The sequence below is a fragment of the Trachurus trachurus genome, assembly GCF_905171665.1.
Source record: "Trachurus trachurus genome assembly, chromosome: 7".
NCBI lineage: Eukaryota > Metazoa > Chordata > Actinopteri > Carangiformes > Carangidae > Trachurus > Trachurus trachurus.
This window is the reverse complement of record NC_139901.1, coordinates 12,151,967-12,171,717: the sequence shown is the minus strand read 5'-3', so window position 1 is coordinate 12,171,717 and position 19,751 is coordinate 12,151,967. Positions and strand designations below refer to the sequence as shown.

Genomic DNA, 19,751 nt, shown 5'->3' with positions numbered 1-19,751 from the left:
CACATCCAGATGATGAGGCTCACGTAACGTTCCCCTCAAGTAAAAACTCCATCAAACTATTAGCAAGCAGAAAACTTCTTCAGACCATTGTCAAGCCTCTTCCCGGCACGGAGCGGCAAATATCACTCCGTTACTGGATTGTTCCTCTGATTCGCTTCTTTGAGACGTGAAGAAGTGACTGAGGAAGAGCCTGAGATTAACTTTTTATCAGCTGTAAAACGGCCTGATTTATCATATTCTGCCATGAAATTCAGTTAATGTGCCGTGTGTCCTGAGTCAGATTTCTGTGAGATTTTATTCAGAACCATGAATGAGGTTAACATGCGGTTCTTTTCCACAATAGCTCAGATGGGAAGATCCTTGACCACACTCTTTAAATGCATGAGCCCTGTCTGTAGACTCCGTAATTCAGTGGTTCCTGACCTTCTCCAAATCACGGGCCACTTGAAAATCACAGGAACACTGGTGGCCAACATCAGACCCTGCACTGTGGTCCAGCGGGTGATGCCTTCCCATCAATGGCGGATCGGTGTTTCACAAATGATTTATCAGCCCACGGGTTGGGAACCACTGCTATAATGTAAACAAAGCTAAATAGCTGCAGAGCAAATTAAATGACATATTTCAGCCAACAAATCCAGACCTTACACCTAACATTAGCCATACATTGGGCCAAATACAGAAAGAACAGCTTTGTCTTTCTGCTTACTTTGTGACTAGGAATTTTTATTGCCTCTTGTATTACAAAAGCAGAGCACTGCTCCATCACTATTCAAATATCTCTTACCAGAGGCATAATTTCTACAGAACTGCTGACTGAATCTTTCAGCAGGGGCCTTCGTTCAGGCATGCTGCTATATTCAACGCAGGGAGGAACAAATCATTCCAGCCACATTGCTCAGGAGTGTAACTCAAATGATTTATCACATGGTAAATTTTAAAGCTGCATGTGTACATTCGATTTTGATAAATTTAATACATTTAGGTGTGATTGCCTTGGGTCAGAAAGCACGAGAGGGAGTAGAAATGAATATTTTGTTTTCAAATGTTAAAACTCTTGATCACAGACGATGAGTAAAAGTTTAAGGAAGAAAGAAAATCCCTCTACTCCAATAAAATAATCCACAATCCCAGTCTCAACTATTCTAAAGTAGCTTGGATTTTTCATTGAGAAAAGCGATCATGTAAATATTTCCCCCCATAGAGGGTAAGATATGAGGAACTCAGAGAGAGGGGAAAAATCGGCCCTCACTTCTTTACCTAATCTAACCTAATTAAGATGATATCCACTTGATCCTTACTGATTTTGGGCCCTCTGCTTGCCAAGTGCGGACTCCATTCCTTAATGTTGGACGTAATAACTTCAAAATGGGAATGGTTTTCTAAACTCTGCTCAAGGACAGGGAGATTCAAGGTCCTGTTGCCTTTTAATGCTGTTAACAGAAGTTTGGATATTTCTTTAAAAAAATTCTTATGTTGCAGCAAAAATCATCTAAATTATTTTTAACCCTAGTAAAATTGACAATCAGCACTGCTTACTAATGACAAATTATTATTATTTTAAATTAGTAATGTATGCAATTTTATTTTATAAATGAAAAGTGTAAATACATCAGTTAGAATTAAAGACTGTGTCAAAAGATAGATGCCATTGTTGCTTCTTGTTGCACTGTGTTATTGTGAACTAAAACTGTCCAATTTAACTACAGTAATAGGTTGGGTTCAATACAAGGAGGCCATGATTTGTGTTATACAAACTTGTTGAAATGACCATGAAGCTGGTCCACTGGTGAAGCTGGCCATTAACTGTCAACACTTCACAAAACAAGAAAAGCTGCCCATGTAAATCATGACATTTGATTCATTTTGGTAGCAGGTTTCTGAAAGAATTAAGGACTTGGACTCTGTCAAGTAGGCTGACTCAAATGCTCAGTGACAGATCTTTCACAGCACTCGTCCTTACATTAGAACTACTACATGTACAGTGGAAAAGTGACACAGGCTGTCTGACACTTCTCTGGCTTTAGTGTCTGAAGAACCGTTCATTTGTGGGGCAGCCAAAATGCAATCAACAATATTCCCAGACAGAGCAAACCAAACTATATCGCACCTTAGGGGAGTTCTTTCCATTGCGCGGGACTTGTCCTTGCAAACTATGAGATGAGAACCGGGTGAAGTCAGAACAACACACACTACACTAATTCAAGCAACCACTGTCTCTGAAACAAACACTTCCCGAGGCAAAAGGGCACGAAGAGGCCGGTTTAAAAAATTAAAAAGAAAATAAACATTTCCATTCAAGATGAGCTCATGTTTACGAAAAAATAAATCTTAAGCCAGTAGGAGGTCCAGGCCTTACACAGAGCCTGGATGGTTTACAAAATAAGAGTTGTTTTAAACAACTCTTATTTTAATCTGGGTGAGAGGAGGCACAGATGTGAGAAAATGAAATTAAGATATTAAAGCAGAAGTAAGCAATATATTTGTGTTAATATAAGTCTTAAATAGTTATATCTTCCGACAGCAATCACTTACATAGAGTGTTTGGACCGAAACACGGGTCTGTCAGTCACTCTGCTCTGCTCTGAGCCGAGGAGAAAACTTTTCTCGTATCCTACAGTTTTTATCCAATGAGGAGAGAGAACGGCATGCAGGGCTGTGTGTGCAGCCAAGGGATGCGCGTGAATGTGGTGACGTAGGGACGATGACTGTTATGGTGCGTTCAAGGCAGCCCGTAACTCGTGTTTTTCCGACCTGTGAAGTCATACCAGTTCGATCTGATACGAGTTCACGGGTTGGAAGTTACGAGTGGCCATTATAGTGACTTTCACAGGTAAAACAGGTCGGAAAAACACGAGTGGGTTGCCTGGAACGCTACAAAATCGTAAATTGTGACTTGAAGCTGTAATTTACGGTTTCAAAAGCCTGCCTGGAACGCAGCATTAGCCAAAACGACCGGATCGCTTACTTCTGCTTTAAGATTGCTACAACACTTAATCTGGAGAAACAGTTCATTTGAAATAACCCTCAGTTTTACTGTATTTATTGTAGCACAGTGACTTTGGACTGGAGTAGCTTTATTTTCCTTCTGTCTAGGAAAAGCTGCACCAACAATCTCATTCAGTCATGGGCTATTAAAAATGACAAACATGGGTTCAAAACCTTCCTGTTTTTTCAGCCAGAATTTGGTTTTTGCGGCATGACAGAGCTTTGATGACACTACAATGTACGACTGATTGTTAAATATTTTTCATCACTTAACCGCAGATGAATGAAAACAGGGAAAAGCTGTTTTTTTTACACAGGAGAAATGGAAATACAGTACATTCAAGAAATAAAGCAGGATAAGAGACTGGTAATCAGAAGTGTTGGAGTTCCCATGTAATCTTACACAAAAACGACACTACAACTGTGTCCATTCTTTAAGCATATTAGAAGCAATTCCCCAGTTTGTTGCCTGCATCTGACTTCTTGCTTTTGATGGAACTATTTGTAAGTTTAGCTTTTGCTAAGAGCCAACACTCGCATTAACACGCGTTTACTACCTAATCCTGCCAAGACCTTCAGCCATTATGCATGATGCGTTTACAAGACAAGTAGCTGCTCAGAGGACATAATATGTCCTCTGAGCAGCATTTTCTGTAGGTGACGAGACAGTTCAACCTGATGCTACCTAGCACGGATGTGAACTTCTGCATGAGAAAATAAGGGAAAGAAATAGAAGCAACACGAGCATTGCTTTCCACCACTGGGGACGGCACTTAGCAACTAAAGGAATAAAGTTTTGATACTGAACTCACAAAGTTTCCTCTAGACAGTTAAGTAAACAGCTGTTAATGCTAATGTTGATTATGCAACGATAGCACAACTAATAAAAAGCTCCTTTAAGAGTCTGAAACAGAATAACCGAGGCTTGAAATGTCAAACTACAGTAGAGTGTGACCTTGTGTACTTGAGGCCAAGATGTGGTGACATAACCATCACTGCGTCTTTCATTTAGATAATCTTAACAAACAATAACATATCTGACCAGCGTCAGTCATCACCATCTACAATGTAATCTACACATGTAATACATGAACACAATATAAATCTATAAGTCTGGCAAAAGCACATAGCTGAGGATAATAAGCACCAGGTTGTCATACAGATCCTTGTCTCTGAGCATCCTAAAAGACAGTGGTGCATCACTGCATCAGACGAGCATGGATGCATGGGAACTGGGAAGTGGTTACTTCAGTCAACCACCTCCCTCCAGATTGTCCTGGGACGAGTGTAGCTAAAGAGGGGTTTAACCCATGAGACACCGTCTGACTAGACCTTTGTCTTTCAGCTCTCTTAAAAAGTCAAGACAAAAAAAGGTGGTTGTTTCATCACCGGGCAGATGCCACACCATGGGGAAACACTTAGCAACCCCCTGACTTCAAAAAGAAATCAGATCTCTTGGGATAACTTATCATAAACCGTTGTGCTGTGGAATGAGGCACCGTCAAGAGGAAAGAGGGGAAATCAGACAGAATTAACATGATCTCCCAGCTGAGAGAGTATGCAAAGATAAAACAGCTCATTCATCTGTTGCATAACGTTACATGACATTTTTTTCTTTTCTCCCTCAACTCAGATGGGTGTGATCGGGGGCCACTGAGACATCAGCTGGAGAAACCATTCCACCCATGTTTACGCCGCACTATCACCACACTGGGACACCACTGTAGAATGCCTCTCCTGCGTTCCTCACCTTCAGGTCAAAAGGCCGACAGAACAAAGTGTCTCCTGTGGCCAACGCCCCCGACCCCCTCCCAAAAAAGCCTCAGAGTTACCTCACTGGAATGCTGTTGTTGCTATGTGGACAAAGGGACCCATGTACAATGTGTTTCTGGAGGGACCTGAACTTCTGCAAACCAAACACTGACATATTGAGTGAAATTATCCCATAAAAATTTCCAGTCATGGATGCCAGTTCTTTGATACATGTATTATGTTTTGCTCTGTTGAATTTAACTCTATAAACCAAAATTATTTCCAAAACAAGAATCAAGCAATGGGTCCAGTTGTCTAGGTTGCAGATGCTAGGAAAATGTATTCATATTTTAGAATAATTCAAACCCAATTAATTGAGGAACCCAAATTCAAGCAGAATGTTCGCGATTGAGACCGAATGAGTCTTTTAGACGTCCTTAGATGCCTGAGACAGCTAAAACTTTGTAATGTTTAGCCAAAAATCTCTGAATTCTGGCGCAAGTGTTTTTTGTTTTCTGTCCTGTGACACCACAGCTTTTACATCCCATTGTCACGAAATGTCTCTCTGAAGCAGTGCCACATGGCCAACTCGTGTTTACACAAAGCAGGCAGAAGTATTCTAAAGGGATAGTGGCTAATCCGTCTCCTTTTCCTTCCAGTACTGTTTGTCCCAGCTACTGGTTGGTGGGGTGGTGAGCAGACGGCCGGTGCCTGGCCTGCATCCGCTGTACGACAACAGACGCCACCTGGTAGCCATCACCAGCTTAAGCCATCAGACCGCTTGATGGTCTGCCAGGGCATGAAGTCTGCCACTCTCGGAGCTAGAGGATGCCCCGGTGAATACTGCCTCCTTTATTATGGAAAATATGGAACAGTTTATTTGGCCTCTAAACATGACCAGCTTTAAGTGAGTTGCAGATCATTATTCTGTGTCTTATTTTGAAATTCAAATCCATGGTTACTCAGCTGTTTGCCTCCGGTGTCTGAAATAAAGGCACTGATTTCACACAATAGCTCTGAGGCACTGCCAGGAATGTCATTTCTATTCCTGTCTATTTTCAAACTGGTATTAATTAAGCGAGCCTGAAAATAAATAACTATATTACATTAAAATCTAAATGGTGCTCAAGTTGTTGGTGCTGTCCTTTAGCTCAAATAAAGCAACAGTCAGTACATGGATCACAGTGAATCCACTGTTTCTGAAGGATCCTGTGTCAATACAGAAAATATTCACACGATTTGTCATATCTGTTGATGTGTTATCTGTATTCAATAATCTTACATTCTTTCAAGCTTCCAACACTAATCAATCCCACAGTGCTACTGTGATAATCCAAGAACAAAAAAAACGGGAAATATTACTGCTAGCTTTGGTATGTATTTTTAACCATAGCCCAGGATACATGTGCAAGTGCAGCACTACCAGGAATAATAGTGCTTCCAATAAGCCAAACCAAATTTACCAAATTTTGCACAATTTAAACTTGGGACCTCGTGTGCAGACACGAAGGGCAGGTGGAAGAGGTTACTGTTAATGAATATTATGTAATTCTAAGTTTCGAGATAGAAGCCCTGGAATCCACTGGCTCCTGCTTTCACCTCCTGCCTTTCCTGTAATTGAACCCATGACTACTCCACTGACAGCTTGGCCCCTGTGGTCACTGTTTGATTACAAAACGTTTTTCCAGCGCATTTAGGGACACAAAAGCAGACTGTGAGCATACTCTGACCAAAGAAACACTTTGTTTAGTCAGCTCGTACTTATCAAAGATAGATGACTGCTGTAATTAGCACAGCAGGGTGTCCAACTTGTCTTAAAGGGCAAAGGAAAAAATCTGTTCAATGAAACGTGTGGGCTCCCCGAAGGAAGTCATATAAAGAGGGGGTCTTTGGTTAAAGCTTCGTGAATACCTCTAACGTTAAAAGGAGCCATGCATTCTTCACACAGAGGCTGGTGAGACATGGTTGGAGGGTAAATTGTGTTTAAAAGAAGCTGTTTCAAAGGGAAAAACAGTGAGCTGCTAAACGTATAAAACAGCATCCAGCTGGACTTTTCCTGTACGAGCACCGAATGACAGAGTCCAGGACCAAAGGAAAGTGATGCCGCTGGGATGCATTGCTGGAGAGTGAGATGTGACTCAGAGAGCAGTTAGGGCAATGAGAGAATCCAGGAAGGCAAATTATCCAGATTTTTCCTAAAGAGGCTGACGCACATTAATGCCTTAAGGTTGAGAGTTGCAGGGAGGTCAACAGACACTACGTTCTATCAAACATCTCATAGCTGAAGTTGGAAACATCTGACAAGTGTAGAAATACTATTTGTTCAGGTTCTGAGGTGGAAAGGACAAAACGGAGCGCACATTCAAATTCTTTTCAAAACAAGACAAGTAAACTTTCCTGCTGTCTCCACGTTGGCAGCAGAGCTGGAAATGTAAACTGCTTCTTAATGTAACTCCTTTATATTTAACATATTATAGCAAAGATTCTTATCCTTACCCAAATCCACTTTAAATAGTTTTTCTCTGGTAGATATCATCGGATGACTTTCAGATATAATGGAAAGGTACGAACAGTGACTCACCATGAATGTTATAATCATCTCATTACTTGTTTTTTTTATGCTAAAAGCAGCAGCAGGTACACGTGACTGAGCCACACAACGCTGGCCCTGATCGTAACATTATGCTAAGTTGTTGCTCTTAAACTCTGACAAATGGGTGAAACTGAGAGGAAACTGTCTAGGATTTAATCAGACTTTAGAATTTGTCGGGCAATTAAAACCTCTCGGCAAACCAGCAATGAAAGCAGCCTATTATCTTTCAATTATGCTCGTACAAATGTCTTATTACTCCCATATGTGTCTCACAAATCAAAGAAATACAGGAAACTAAAAGCACATGTCAACATTCAACAACAACCAAAAAAAAAAAAAAAAATGCATTGAGTACAGGGGAAATTGCAAAGCAGTGACCGGTTGTGAAAATTGGCCAGCAGCAACCAAGGAGCTAAATGCCTGGGAAAAGGAAGAGCTTGACACATCCAAATATTCGTCTTCCACACCGTGACACATCAAAGAAATAACAGACCATTCATAGTTGTGTAATATTTTGGAGTTACAGGAAAGAGACACTTTTATTCTTAATGATGATGCTGAGCAGACTGATCTCAGCTGCTTTCTTCTTTGTTCTCTTGAACAAGTGAGAAAAGTGAGGGACACTTGCCAAACATTTGGCAGCAGGGACACAAAGAGCCCGAGGTCTGAGGAAAAACAAGGCAACATTGGTGGTGCCTTCCGATTATGTAAGAGGATGGTAGACAAGGGTAGAAGTGTCAAATTTTATTTTTGCTGCAGAGCTGTGATATTCAACACTATCTGGCTCATGGTTCCCAGCTAATGTCATATAAGTGTATCAGTAAGTCAATGCACCCACGCTGTGTTGTATATTTATAGAAAGGAAACTTAAATGCAAGGGATGATATGAATATGGACTAACGTTAGGGCATTTCCACGTGTCTAAAATTGCAGATCATGTTTTCAAGGGGTTAGTTGTTGATGTGCACGCCCATGGAGTTCAGGGGATTATATAAAAGTGGTCTGTGGTCAACAGTGAATGTGTGCAGCTGAGTCATATTTTGACTCAGTGATTTTCAGTTCAAGTCCAGGATTCGGAAGAAGTGTGTACCACATCATGCACGTGCTCAAGCACAAGATACACACTCATAGAAACACTGCTCCGTAGCGCTGCAAATGGTCCAGAACCCTGCAGGGTTCTTCAGAGACCTGAACACACCAGTTCTACTGTATTTTAGTGTGTATTGTTACCTTTTTTTTTTTGAACAGTTTTTTTGAAAGTCCTTGTGTTTTCCAGACAGTTCATTCCTGTCCATGTGGAGAGGGAAAAAGCCATAAATTTCAAATAAAAATAGACAGGAATGTCCTGGTGCAGCCATGGCTCTGTCTTACTGCTGTTAGGCACAATTGCCCGCATTTACAGAATACTCACTGGCACTTCATCACGGCAGTTGCACTATTCTGTTCCACAGCGGTCGTACAAAATCAAGTACTGCAGTATGCATGCATGATCCGTTGCCTCACTGCTTATGGCATACTCCAACACCTTCCCTCCCAACAGACCCTTTGGCCTTATCTCCAAAAAAATGGCTCCTCTATGTAACCTGGGCTGACAGCTTCTCTGGGAAGTTGGGATGAGATTAAAAAAAACAAAAAACAAAACAATCCCAACGAATAGAGAAGAGAAAAGATGTTGCTCTGACATAACACAGGTATCTCGCCCACCATCCCACTGGCATATTCAAATTTTTAAAAGGGAAAACAATCTAGAAGCAACAGCTTTGTAAACACTGTTATTACACCACACAAATGCAGCACCACATTCAGCAGCAGATTATATACGGGTGTTCCAACTACCAGAGAACATCGCGAGAAAGACATTCACTGGGCCAAGGGCTGCATCGTATTTTTCCACAAATGTAGGTGTTAAACATGGCACTGAATGGCCATATTAAAAGCCTCTGAGTGCTTCCATTCAGTAGTGTTTCCTCTATAAATCAAGTGTAGCATGATACAAAAATTACCGAGCGAATTAGTCCATGTAAGGTGATACAGACCATTCTGTGGAACTACATTATTCCTAATTCAGACGGACACACAGACCTGGGGTAAAATCATTAAGTGATTAACTGATGCATTAACTGATCTTTTCAGCTCTGTTACTCACATCTAGCAGGAGAATATCTGGGTAATTATAGTGTTTCCTGTACTGCTTAAGGATTTTCAAAATCAAATTTTTGCACTGGTAACACAACCTGAAAATCTCTGTCCTATAACAAAAGTCGACTCCATCTGCTATTCATAAGACTCATGTGAATATCACTTCAATTTGTTGCCCTGGTCTCTAATGGGTAACATTATATCAGTTAAACATGTGTAAAGCTTTTACATATGTAGGCAACACATTTAAATTCTCCGGCTGAAAAGTCTTTCCACTTCATGCAAACTGGTTTTTATCCTTAAGGTTTCACTAAACTTTCTTCTCCTGATATTTGAAGCTAAAACGCTGAGGGGAAAACATGCCTGCTTCATCATCTGCCAGAAAAGAGAGCATCAATAGAACACTTAACCTGCAATTAAGAGTACTTAGTGACTTCACGCATCTCTCGGCATGTAAAGACTGAATTTACTGAAGAAATGGTTTGCCTCAAGGATGTAGTAAAATCTGTTATTAACAAAGTAATTGTGCAGGGAAGGGAGAAAATTACATACCACCACCCAAAACCAGTATTCAAAAGTTTTTTTAACGATGTTTCTGTATAGCTTAATAAGTAAGTTAAATACAAAGCATTTCAGAGTTTGCATTTTCACAGAGGGGCACATACTGGTGGTGCAACAAGTCCAGACAGTAGCCTTTATTTTGTTTCCTCAGCACCTTTTGTTGCCCTTCCAGTCAGAGTCCCAAAAAAAAATAAAGCATCACTGCCCAGAAATCTTCAACACAGTGGAGAAAAACGTGGGCGAAATTTCTGTGGAATGAGTGAAAGTACGATGAGGGGGGAGGTAGAGAGGTGGATGGGGTGGGGGTGTGGGGTGGGGTGGGGAGGAGGTCCTCCACCCAGATGGTTTCAGAGGGTCACAATGGTGACTGGTGTGCACCGGCAGACAGGGGGAGGACCCACATGCAAAATATTTAAGATGCTCAGGCAGAGGAGGGTTTCACTGAGGAAATAAGAAGCAGCCTTGGTGAGCCGTTGGTCAGCAGAGAGCTCCAACTTGACTGGTCAGCGACAGCCTGAATCCACTTTAAACTTCTAGCAAAGAACTTCGACAGGGATCGACGACTTCTTATCACCAAAAGCAAAACAACCTTGAGATTGTGTAGAAAAAACTTAGAGCTTTTATATTTTTTTTAAAAATGGCAAAGGTAAACTTCAGCGTAGTGGCTCTGGGGGTCACACTGCTCCTGTTAGCAGGGACATGGGCCCAGAATCCTAAGAAGAGACTGGCACCCGTGAAGGCTGCCAAGGGTCAGTGCTGCGATGAGGTGCGCTCCCTCAAGGTACAGGTGGCCAATCTGACCAGTCTCCTCGAGGAGGTGAGTCGCAAGCAGGAGACAGACCTGATGAGCGTTGTGAGGCAAATAATGGAGCTGGACAAGCAGAACCGGCAGCAGGAAGCACGGGTCACGGAGGCAGAGAGCAAGTACTCAGAGATCAACAACCGTGTGGAGATCATGCAGCTACAAACTCTACAGTCTGCCCCCCAGACCTCATCAGGTGAGCATTACCACTCTGTTAATCATATACTGGCTGAAGTGGGTTGTTAGTGTAATAATCTCTCAAACAAATTACAGGAATATGGTTTAATTTGACATGTGTTGCTCAATGAGTTTGTCAAGTGCCCACGTGGTAAAACTGTGGGCATATCTGCCCCTTACTTTCTCTTGCCTTTTGGGAACTTTGCTCTGCTCCAGGTATTTAAATGACATCCACAGATGGACATAGATTTTTGATATGACTGAGCCTTAAACGTGCCTTTTAGTTAAGAAGCCATTTCAGCTTGTCTCATTCTTGTATTATTAAATTATATAAGAGAACTCAGTTTGTCACTGATAACAACAAGCTGAGAAATGGCTCATTGCACTGGAATACAAACACCTTATTTTTACAAAACAGTTCTCAAATAGGTCAAATATTTTTGTCCATGCTGCACTATGTGTTTATTTTAGCAGTAAAAACTGTAATCAGCCTTCCACATTGCTCCTGTGAATGGGCTGAGAGGTAGATTACAGTGAGCTGCAGCAGCAGTCAAAGGCATTCATTTGGAGCTGTGGAGGCTCCTGTGCAGGGCTGTCAATAAACAGCTCCATCAAAGCCATATCAATTCCAACATTCACCTCCACTCAAATGCGCCACTAATCAGCACTGGCTGGTGCAGAGAGGTTAAACAGGCATGACGTAGTTTATTATTTCACTACCTCCACTGTGTGGTCTAACAGGGCCACATTTATGTCACTGGCAAAAGGAAAACAGAGACCTTTTTAAAACTGGAGTAAATTACAGACAGGAGAACAGAACAGGAAGGGATGCAAAGATTAGAAGAAGTGGAAGGTTTCCATCTCTCTCCCTGTCTCTCTTTTTTTTCTAAACAGACTATTTAAGTACTGGGCTCACTGCTCCATTGTGATCTCATAGTCCTATTAATGGCTTGACCATACTGTTACAGTGAAATAGTGGAACTGTGCAAAAATCTGCCTTGCATATCTTACTCTGGTTTTAATGTATATTGCTCTTGGTTGAAGAAAAAGAACATTTTTTCATCTGTACAATTCTTCAATCATCCACGAAGACGTTTTATTTATAGTATTTATGACATTCAGATCATAAGTGCTGCTCATGAAACTGCATATGGTTTAAGCATAACTTTAGATGTTCTTTTTTCCAGATGCCATCTATGACTGTGCATCACTCTTCACCAAGAACTACAAGATCTCTGGCGAGTACAAACTGCCTAAAGATGAGTTTCTGGGTACACCTGAGCTGAGCGTAAGTTCTCCTAGAGTCTTTATGTACACGGTGTCCTCTCTGTGCTCTTTTTCTCTCTGCATTGTATTAAATATTGACGAATGCTTTCAGGTCCACTGTGATATGGAGACCAATGGAGGAGGTTGGACTCTAATCCAAAGGCGCAAGATCGGCATCACGTCATTCAACCGTGACTGGAAGCAGTACAAAAGTGGATTTGGATCCATCCGTGGAGACTTCTGGCTGGGCAATGACAACATCTTCCGCCTAACAAGGCAGCCCACTGTGCTCAGGATTGAGATGGAGGTATGTATTAGAAAACACAGCACACATGCAGGTTTGGGCACAAACTCTAAAGAGCACGAGTATGAACTGTTTCCTGGCCAAAACCTACTGGAGCAATTTATTCCTACGGGAACTGAGCATAAGAAAATTATTTATAAATCAAACCTTTAGAGAAGCCGGGTAAACTGTGAGGGCTAATATTCTCAAGTCTATAATTGTCCCTCTCTTAATCATGTTATATGCGTTTTCCAATGCAGGACTGGGCAGGACAGACACGCTACGCTCAGTACGGCTTTTTCACGGTGGGTAATGAGCTTAACAGCTACAAGCTCTTCCTGGCCAACTACAGTGGGAACGCTGGGGACTCGCTGCGCTACCACAACAACACCAACTTCAGCACCATGAACAAGGACAATGACAAATGTGTGGATGACTGTGCTTCCCTGCGCAAAGGTAAACAACAAAGGCAAACTGTATATAACTAACCATGTAGCCATTGACAGACAAGAATTTTCCCTCAAACTAACAATAAATCTGAATCTTTTCCCCTCGTCTCCTTTCAGGTGGTTATTGGTACAACTGCTGCACTGACTCTAACTTGAATGGCGTTTTTTACCGCTACGGTGAGCACACGAAGAACACAGATGGGATCACTTGGTACGGCTGGCACGGACCCAACTACTCCCTCAAGAAAGTGGAGATGAAGGTCCGGCCTGTGAGTTTTCAGCCATGAGTTCCTTCGACTGTTTCTCCTGCGTCCTGATCATGAGCATGAATGCTGAGAGATCTCACTAATACCTGTTCAACCACATTGTAGCTTTCTCTCGACTGCGAAAGGAATGAAAATTGTTGTTTGTGATGGTCTGGTTAAGTTTCAGTCAGATGAATGTGTAATGTTTGTGCCGTGTTTGATTGTAAATTGTAGTTTGTTTATGTATTTAAAAATATTTTATTTTTTAAAAGCTTTGATAGATGCTCTTTACCACTGTCCCATATGGGTATCTAGATTTTGATTCCTTCTCTCATTTGTCTTGAAAGCACTAGGATGTATTTTATAGTTAACACAGGCTGTTTATGGGTAGAAACGGGAGTCAGTCCAGACTGGTCTGGTTTGGGGTTTAAATCACTGAGGACTGGTAGGAATGAATTAAAATAAAAGGATCTTTGTGAGTTGCTGGAATGGGACCAAAAACCAAAGGTATTTTGTATGAATTACGCTGTATTTTATTGTAAAACATTAACCATTGATGATGGAAATGTGTAATTTGTAAAATGTGTACAGGTCTGTGATTTTGTTGTTTTGTGTGATAGAAAATAAACATATTTTTTAAAAGAAACACAGTGGATAATGAATGTGTCTGCTTCTTCATTGTACCATTCTCCACACTTCACTGGCTAAATAACAGAGCTGTAAGAAAATCAATGGAGGTCTAAAAGGAAATCAAGGTCTTGTGTCCATTCCAATAATAGCGACAAATTTCTCTGGAGCCACTGACCTCTGACTCCAGGGATCACCTCCTGACGGCCTGGCCAAAGGTCCCAGGACAGTTAAACCAAATGCAGGAATGGAGACCACACACGCACTCCATTCTGCCATCGAGTCAAATGCCTCCAGGTTTACTACTCTGACAACAATAACACCATTTTGCTTTGAACCAACAGAATTCCTTAGAGCATTCAAATACCTACAGACACTGCCTATACATGCTCAGTGCTTGGCTTAGTGGGATTCTACTCCTTTTACAAAGTGACAAGTTAGTCAGGGTGAACATCTAATTAAAGCAGAGCATTTATCCCTTTCCTTTAAAAAGAAATAGCCACAGTAGAATGAAGGGCACTTACAAAAGACAGAAAGAGACAGTGACAAACGACTTTCTATTTCTATTTCAAGGGCTTCTAGTATTGAAACATGCCTCCTCAACAACAGGAGACCCTGAGTGTGAATGCTACTATTTGAAGCCTGTTGTAGGTGATGTAGCTGACTATAGACATAAACCTTTATGTCTCTGCAGATGTAGCATGCCTCGCTAAGGAAACATAACTTCTGTGAGTGGAACTTAACAATATTTTTAGCCAGGGAAAATTTAAACCCAAGGAATCTAAAAGGCCGTCAACATATTTTAATGGGCTCATTTCAGCCTGAGTAATAATATTATATTTACCGTGTGTATATAATGTATGGAATGGTATGGTATGGAATTTTTTTACAGCTTCTTATTTATATATTAAAAAAACACGTATTATAATTACACCTATACACTACTACAGTATGTATATTGTGTGAGGTGAGCACTTATTTTTCTCTGACATGAAAAGTACAACATTGTTACCACAGAGGTCATATATCACAGTATTGGACTTCATTACATCGTACAAGTTCCCCTGCTTGTGTGTCTGCCCCTTCTACTCATACACTGACTCCCTTTAAGCAGTGTATGGGTTAAATAAAATTATGCACTAAAGTCACACTATGAGTGGTACGTGCAGCAGAGCGATGCTGCAAATCAGCCCTTCCATCCCTGCAGGAAACCTATGAGAAGAGATGCTGGAGTAGGGCTGTCAGGATTTTAAAGGATCCATTCCACCCCTGCAATGGGCTGTTTCAGCTCTTGAAATCAGGCACAAGGTTCAGGAGCATTGCAGCGAAGACAGAGAGACTGAAAAGAAGTTTCTATCCACAAGCTGTCAGGCTCCTGAATCAGAACATGCCATGAGCATCTCCCTATCTCTTTAACCCTTTTGCCCTCTGCACTTTATGCCCTTTGGTTTGCACTTGATCTGCTTTTTAAACTTGGATGTTTTTATACTGAGATCTGCATTTTAAACTTGGATGTTTTTATACTGAAATGCCTACTTGCTGCACTAATGAAATTATTTTCTAACCTTATCTTGTTGTTGTTATATTATCTAATGTTATTTATATTTACAATTTCTTTTAACATGTTTTTATATGAGGGACAGCACAGTCTGGGGGGTGTAATCAGGACTTAATTTCACTGCTTGTTGTAAGTGTACACTTTAACTATGCATGTGACAAATAAAGAATCTTGATCTTGACTGAAGGGGAGACACGAGATGAGATTTTGCTTAACAGTTTGCAGCCCCGTTATATCTGAACATCCTTAACTTAATTTAAAATTCCATTTCCAAACATTTCCATGACAATATGGCTGTACATTTACCATTAACACAAAGTGCAGATGCAGCAATGTCCAGCTTCTACTACTACTGGCGATGAAACAACTGAATGCATAGATATCCTTTACTTTTATAGGCACACCTTCATCACACACATCTTTTACCCACATCATTAACCCTCTTTAATATATTGTCAGATTTAACAAAAATTTCCACAAGAATAAGTCTATTTAAAGCCACTGCATAATAATCCCAAAAGCCAAATGCTCAATTAACAGTGTTCCTCTGTTGTTGGTAATAATGCGGAAAATATGACCAGTTCCCTGGTGAAATCCAAAGTAGGGTCTGAGAATATACTCAGGCCACAAACTAATTCTTTTGATTTTCAAAAAATCCATCACACGTTATTCATCCCAGTTACAACTCATAAAATTTGTACTATTACGACTACGTCACTTATTCAGGTTTAATACCCTGGATTTTAACTCAAGATCCATATGAGAGAATACAAGGAATGACTCCTGAAATAATCACAATACAAATACCATGACTCATCAGGTACCACTACCAGTGACGACGCCTCTTCGTCATCAAAAAGTGTGCATTAGATACAAGCACTTTTTTTTTCTAATACAGCCACGACTCAGTAGAGCCAGGTTTGCTTTGTGCTTTTTTGCACACCAGCCTCTAGATCTTTTATGGGAAATCCTAGAGAGGTGAGAACCAGATGGGGATATTGAAAACACCAGAGTGCCGGCTCCCATCATTCATCATCATCAAGGCTCCTGAGAAATTGAAAACAGGCCCCTGAGAAACACAAGTCCAGACACTCGTAGATGAAAAGGAGGCAAGCGTCCAATTAAATGCCTGGAAAACAGATTTCTCCGTGCCATGCCAGAAACACAGAAATAAAGAAGGATGAGAAAAGGGGATGGAAAAGATGACAGAAGATATCAAAGGGTTATGGGGCAGGAGGATTTGTATAAGATCATTTCTTTGCATATTTATTAGTTTAAGAACTGACTCTGAGAAGGTAATTTAATGTTTGTCTTAGGCAATAACTTCTAATGCAATAACCATTAATCACAGAGGTACCTGTCAAACCGAGTTTTTGTGATGAAGGTGAATCAGCAACATCAAGAAATGCAAAGAAATTATCAATTACTTTTCTCCAAATGATCCCAAATTATATTATGACCTTGAAGTTTAAAAGAGATTGTTTTTTTTCCTCTTTGGTCCAAAAAAATAATAACAAATAGTAATTTCTTATTTGCTTAGTTCAGGTCAAGAAATAAAAAAGTGTGCTTTGATGTTTTTGGTCAAATTCTGTGAAGATGGATTCAGTTCAGCTGCATGCTTTAGAAAGGCTGTGTTGCTTCTCATTAATAGTTTTTCAGGCAACCTACCTGATAAGAGACTCCAGGATGAGGGGAGAAGGACCTTTCTGGAACTCCAGCTCTTTGTAATGCAGAGCTTTGGCGTAGGCACGGCACTTGGCAGCTCTCTCACCGAGCAGCACAATGCCATTATCATCCCTGAGAGGCAAAGGGCCCTGGAACAGGACACAAATTGTGTTAAAAACAACCAGAGTTTCTCTCAAGATGAAATGAAACTTCAGTGAAGAGTTGCTTATGACCTCTGCTGTCCTCCAGCAGCAATTAGTGCAGTTTGAAGCATCAACAGAACTGCTTGTATATCACAGGTCGTTTTTATTTCAGCTTACAATAACTCTTTTGCTACTTACTGGAATAAGGTAGATTGATGTAGCATTTAAGTGATTTGTGTTAATGTTCCTTTGCAGCTAATTGCAAAAAGATGTGTGAAAGCCTGCAGAAGGCATCTCGTGCTCTTCTTTCCACTGGCTCGGAGCAGGACACTTTATGTGTTTCCCCTGTCGCCTCATAGCGGGGGGTCCCTGCTGAAACCCATTATTACTATGACCCAACCATGACGGTCTCTGCCCTCAACGCAACAGTATCGTCACTAATTAGCTCAACACATGTGGTCAGACAGCAGACTGGAGAGGAATTGCTAACTTGAAAGGCTTCCTCTGTTAATCTTTCAACACCTGTCATCTCCTACAGTCCTGTTCTAATTCGAATGAAAATAAAAGCATTCTGAATGTTTCCTGATCACCTCCAATACTGGACCTGTTTATTAACTGTTTCCTGTTGGAATCCAAAAACAAGCATCCTTTTACTATGCTGTTTTGGCAGTTTCTGCTGCCACAACACAGGTATATCCCAACTGTACTGAATGGTGACTTTCATGGTTCCACAAAATATAAAATGAGGAAACTTGAGTGGTTTTCTTTTGTTCTTGCGTCGATAACAGTTACAGATAAACTGCAGGTTCTGTTTCTCAGTCTCAGTCATAAACTTTGTTTTGACTTTTTCTGGCAGATGCACGAATCCGAAGCATTAAATACCTTCATGCACAACTGAAGCTGAAGGTGTGTTGATTGCAGTGGAAGACATAAAATTAAGTGGGTCAAGAAAACATTAAAACACATGAGGTTTGAAGGCTGCTGCTTTGCCAGCTGGAGACATATTTTAGTATGGCCTATTTTGAAATGGTATTTCAACATCAAAGAGTCGGTACTGTATAATGTCATGCACACTCAATGGGCATGTACTTTTTGTTCCTGAAAGGGGGCCGGAGAGTTTGTGTAAAACGCTGAAAAATGTAAGTTATAGCCAAGTCATTGATATTGTCAGTAACATCTAACCATTGTAGATTTAGAGCTTATATTCTACTAGGCAGGTAAAGCCTACTACTGACAATAAAACCCTGGTTTTTAGAAACTGCTACTGATCTATAGAGCAGTGCACACCCTAATAAACTATGATGTGTGCAAAGTGTAACTGTATCAGGGCGATTGTAGTTTAATGTAGCTGCTACAGTTCACTGCTAACCTTGTCACTGTGTTCCATGAACTCTGCCAGGTTGAGTAGAGTCTGTGTGACCTCAGCGATGTCCTGGGATGTGAGAGCTAATTCAATGCTGCGGATGAGCTCATCCTGCTGGTCCTCGCTCAGCTCAGACCAACAGGAAAGGAAGGCTGCGTTGAACAGGTCCCTGTGAACCACAGACATAGGATTTATGCACTAATGCAAACAAAAGCACACAACGTCTGATAAGATATTTCAAATAAAATGTGGATCTCTTATAGAATTGGGGAGACACGCAAATCAATCAGTAGCAAGATTATTGAAAAGCTTGTAAGGAGGATTACTTTCTAACAAAGTACAGGGTTGTTTTATTACTTTGATCACAGAGCATGTATTGTATTTTTCAGTAACAATCTGCTTCATATTCATGGTAGGTCACATCTGGAAAGAAGTAGCTGGTGAAATGGTGGTAACTGAGCTGCCCTGCACTGAGCCCAGCTATACGTTTCTCTGCTGTGCTCAATGGTGGCTGTCTGAATCTCTCAGCTCTCCAGCCACATGAGGTGCACAGTACAAACACAGAGCTTCAAACTCTGTTATGTCTCTGTTTTAATATGGGGGATTACAGCGGCCTCACAGGAAGCTTTTTTTTTTTTTTTTTTGCTTTTCTCACACTATTGTGTAGGAGATTTGATCTAATTTGATCATGGATAAAACTTTTGCCCTTTTATCTACACTCAATAACACATTTTTCAAAAGTCTGAAGTCTCTCATTAACAAAAGCATTTAGATCTCTAATTCAGGACTTTGTATAAGCTTCTTTGGCAGCAATTTCAGATTCAGTTCGACTTGCACGGCTGCATTTGGGTAATTTATCTCATTACAGCTGGCAGATCCTTTCAAGCTCCAGGATACTGAATGGGAGGCATTTGTGAATCTTCAGGTCTCTCTACACATGTTCAATGGGGTTAGGTCTGGACTTTGGCTGGTTCAACACTGAAACCTTTCCAGAGTTGTCTTGCCTGGTTGCTTCAGGTCATTGTTGGGCTCATAGGTGAACTGTGGCCTCATTTTCAGGCTGTTTGTACTCTGAAATACGTTTTTCTCAAGGACCTCTCCCTGTACCAATCCTCATCATAAGGATGGTATTAGCCAGAT

General features: G+C 40.9%; 2 protein-coding genes across 2 annotated transcripts in view; one reads left to right on the top strand and one right to left on the bottom strand.

The window, feature by feature from the left end:
• Positions 1–19,751, bottom strand: part of mtor (mechanistic target of rapamycin kinase) — an 87,633-nt gene that overhangs the window by 38,436 nt on the left and 29,446 nt on the right. The window contains exons 27-28 of the mRNA XM_083976314.1: positions 18,618–18,780; positions 17,109–17,254 (exon numbers count right to left, since the gene is read on the bottom strand). Of these exons, the coding sequence (XP_083832440.1) occupies positions 17,109–17,254; positions 18,618–18,780 (309 nt within the window). The remainder of the gene's footprint in view (positions 1–17,108; positions 17,255–18,617; positions 18,781–19,751) is intronic.
• Positions 10,476–13,865, top strand: angptl7 (angiopoietin-like 7). The gene is made up of 5 exons (XM_083975165.1): positions 10,476–11,031; positions 12,200–12,300; positions 12,391–12,585; positions 12,822–13,017; positions 13,128–13,865. The coding sequence occupies exons 1-5, from the start codon at positions 10,671–10,673 to the stop codon at positions 13,295–13,297; spliced, it is 1,023 nt and encodes a 340-aa protein (XP_083831291.1). The 5' UTR covers positions 10,476–10,670; the 3' UTR covers positions 13,298–13,865.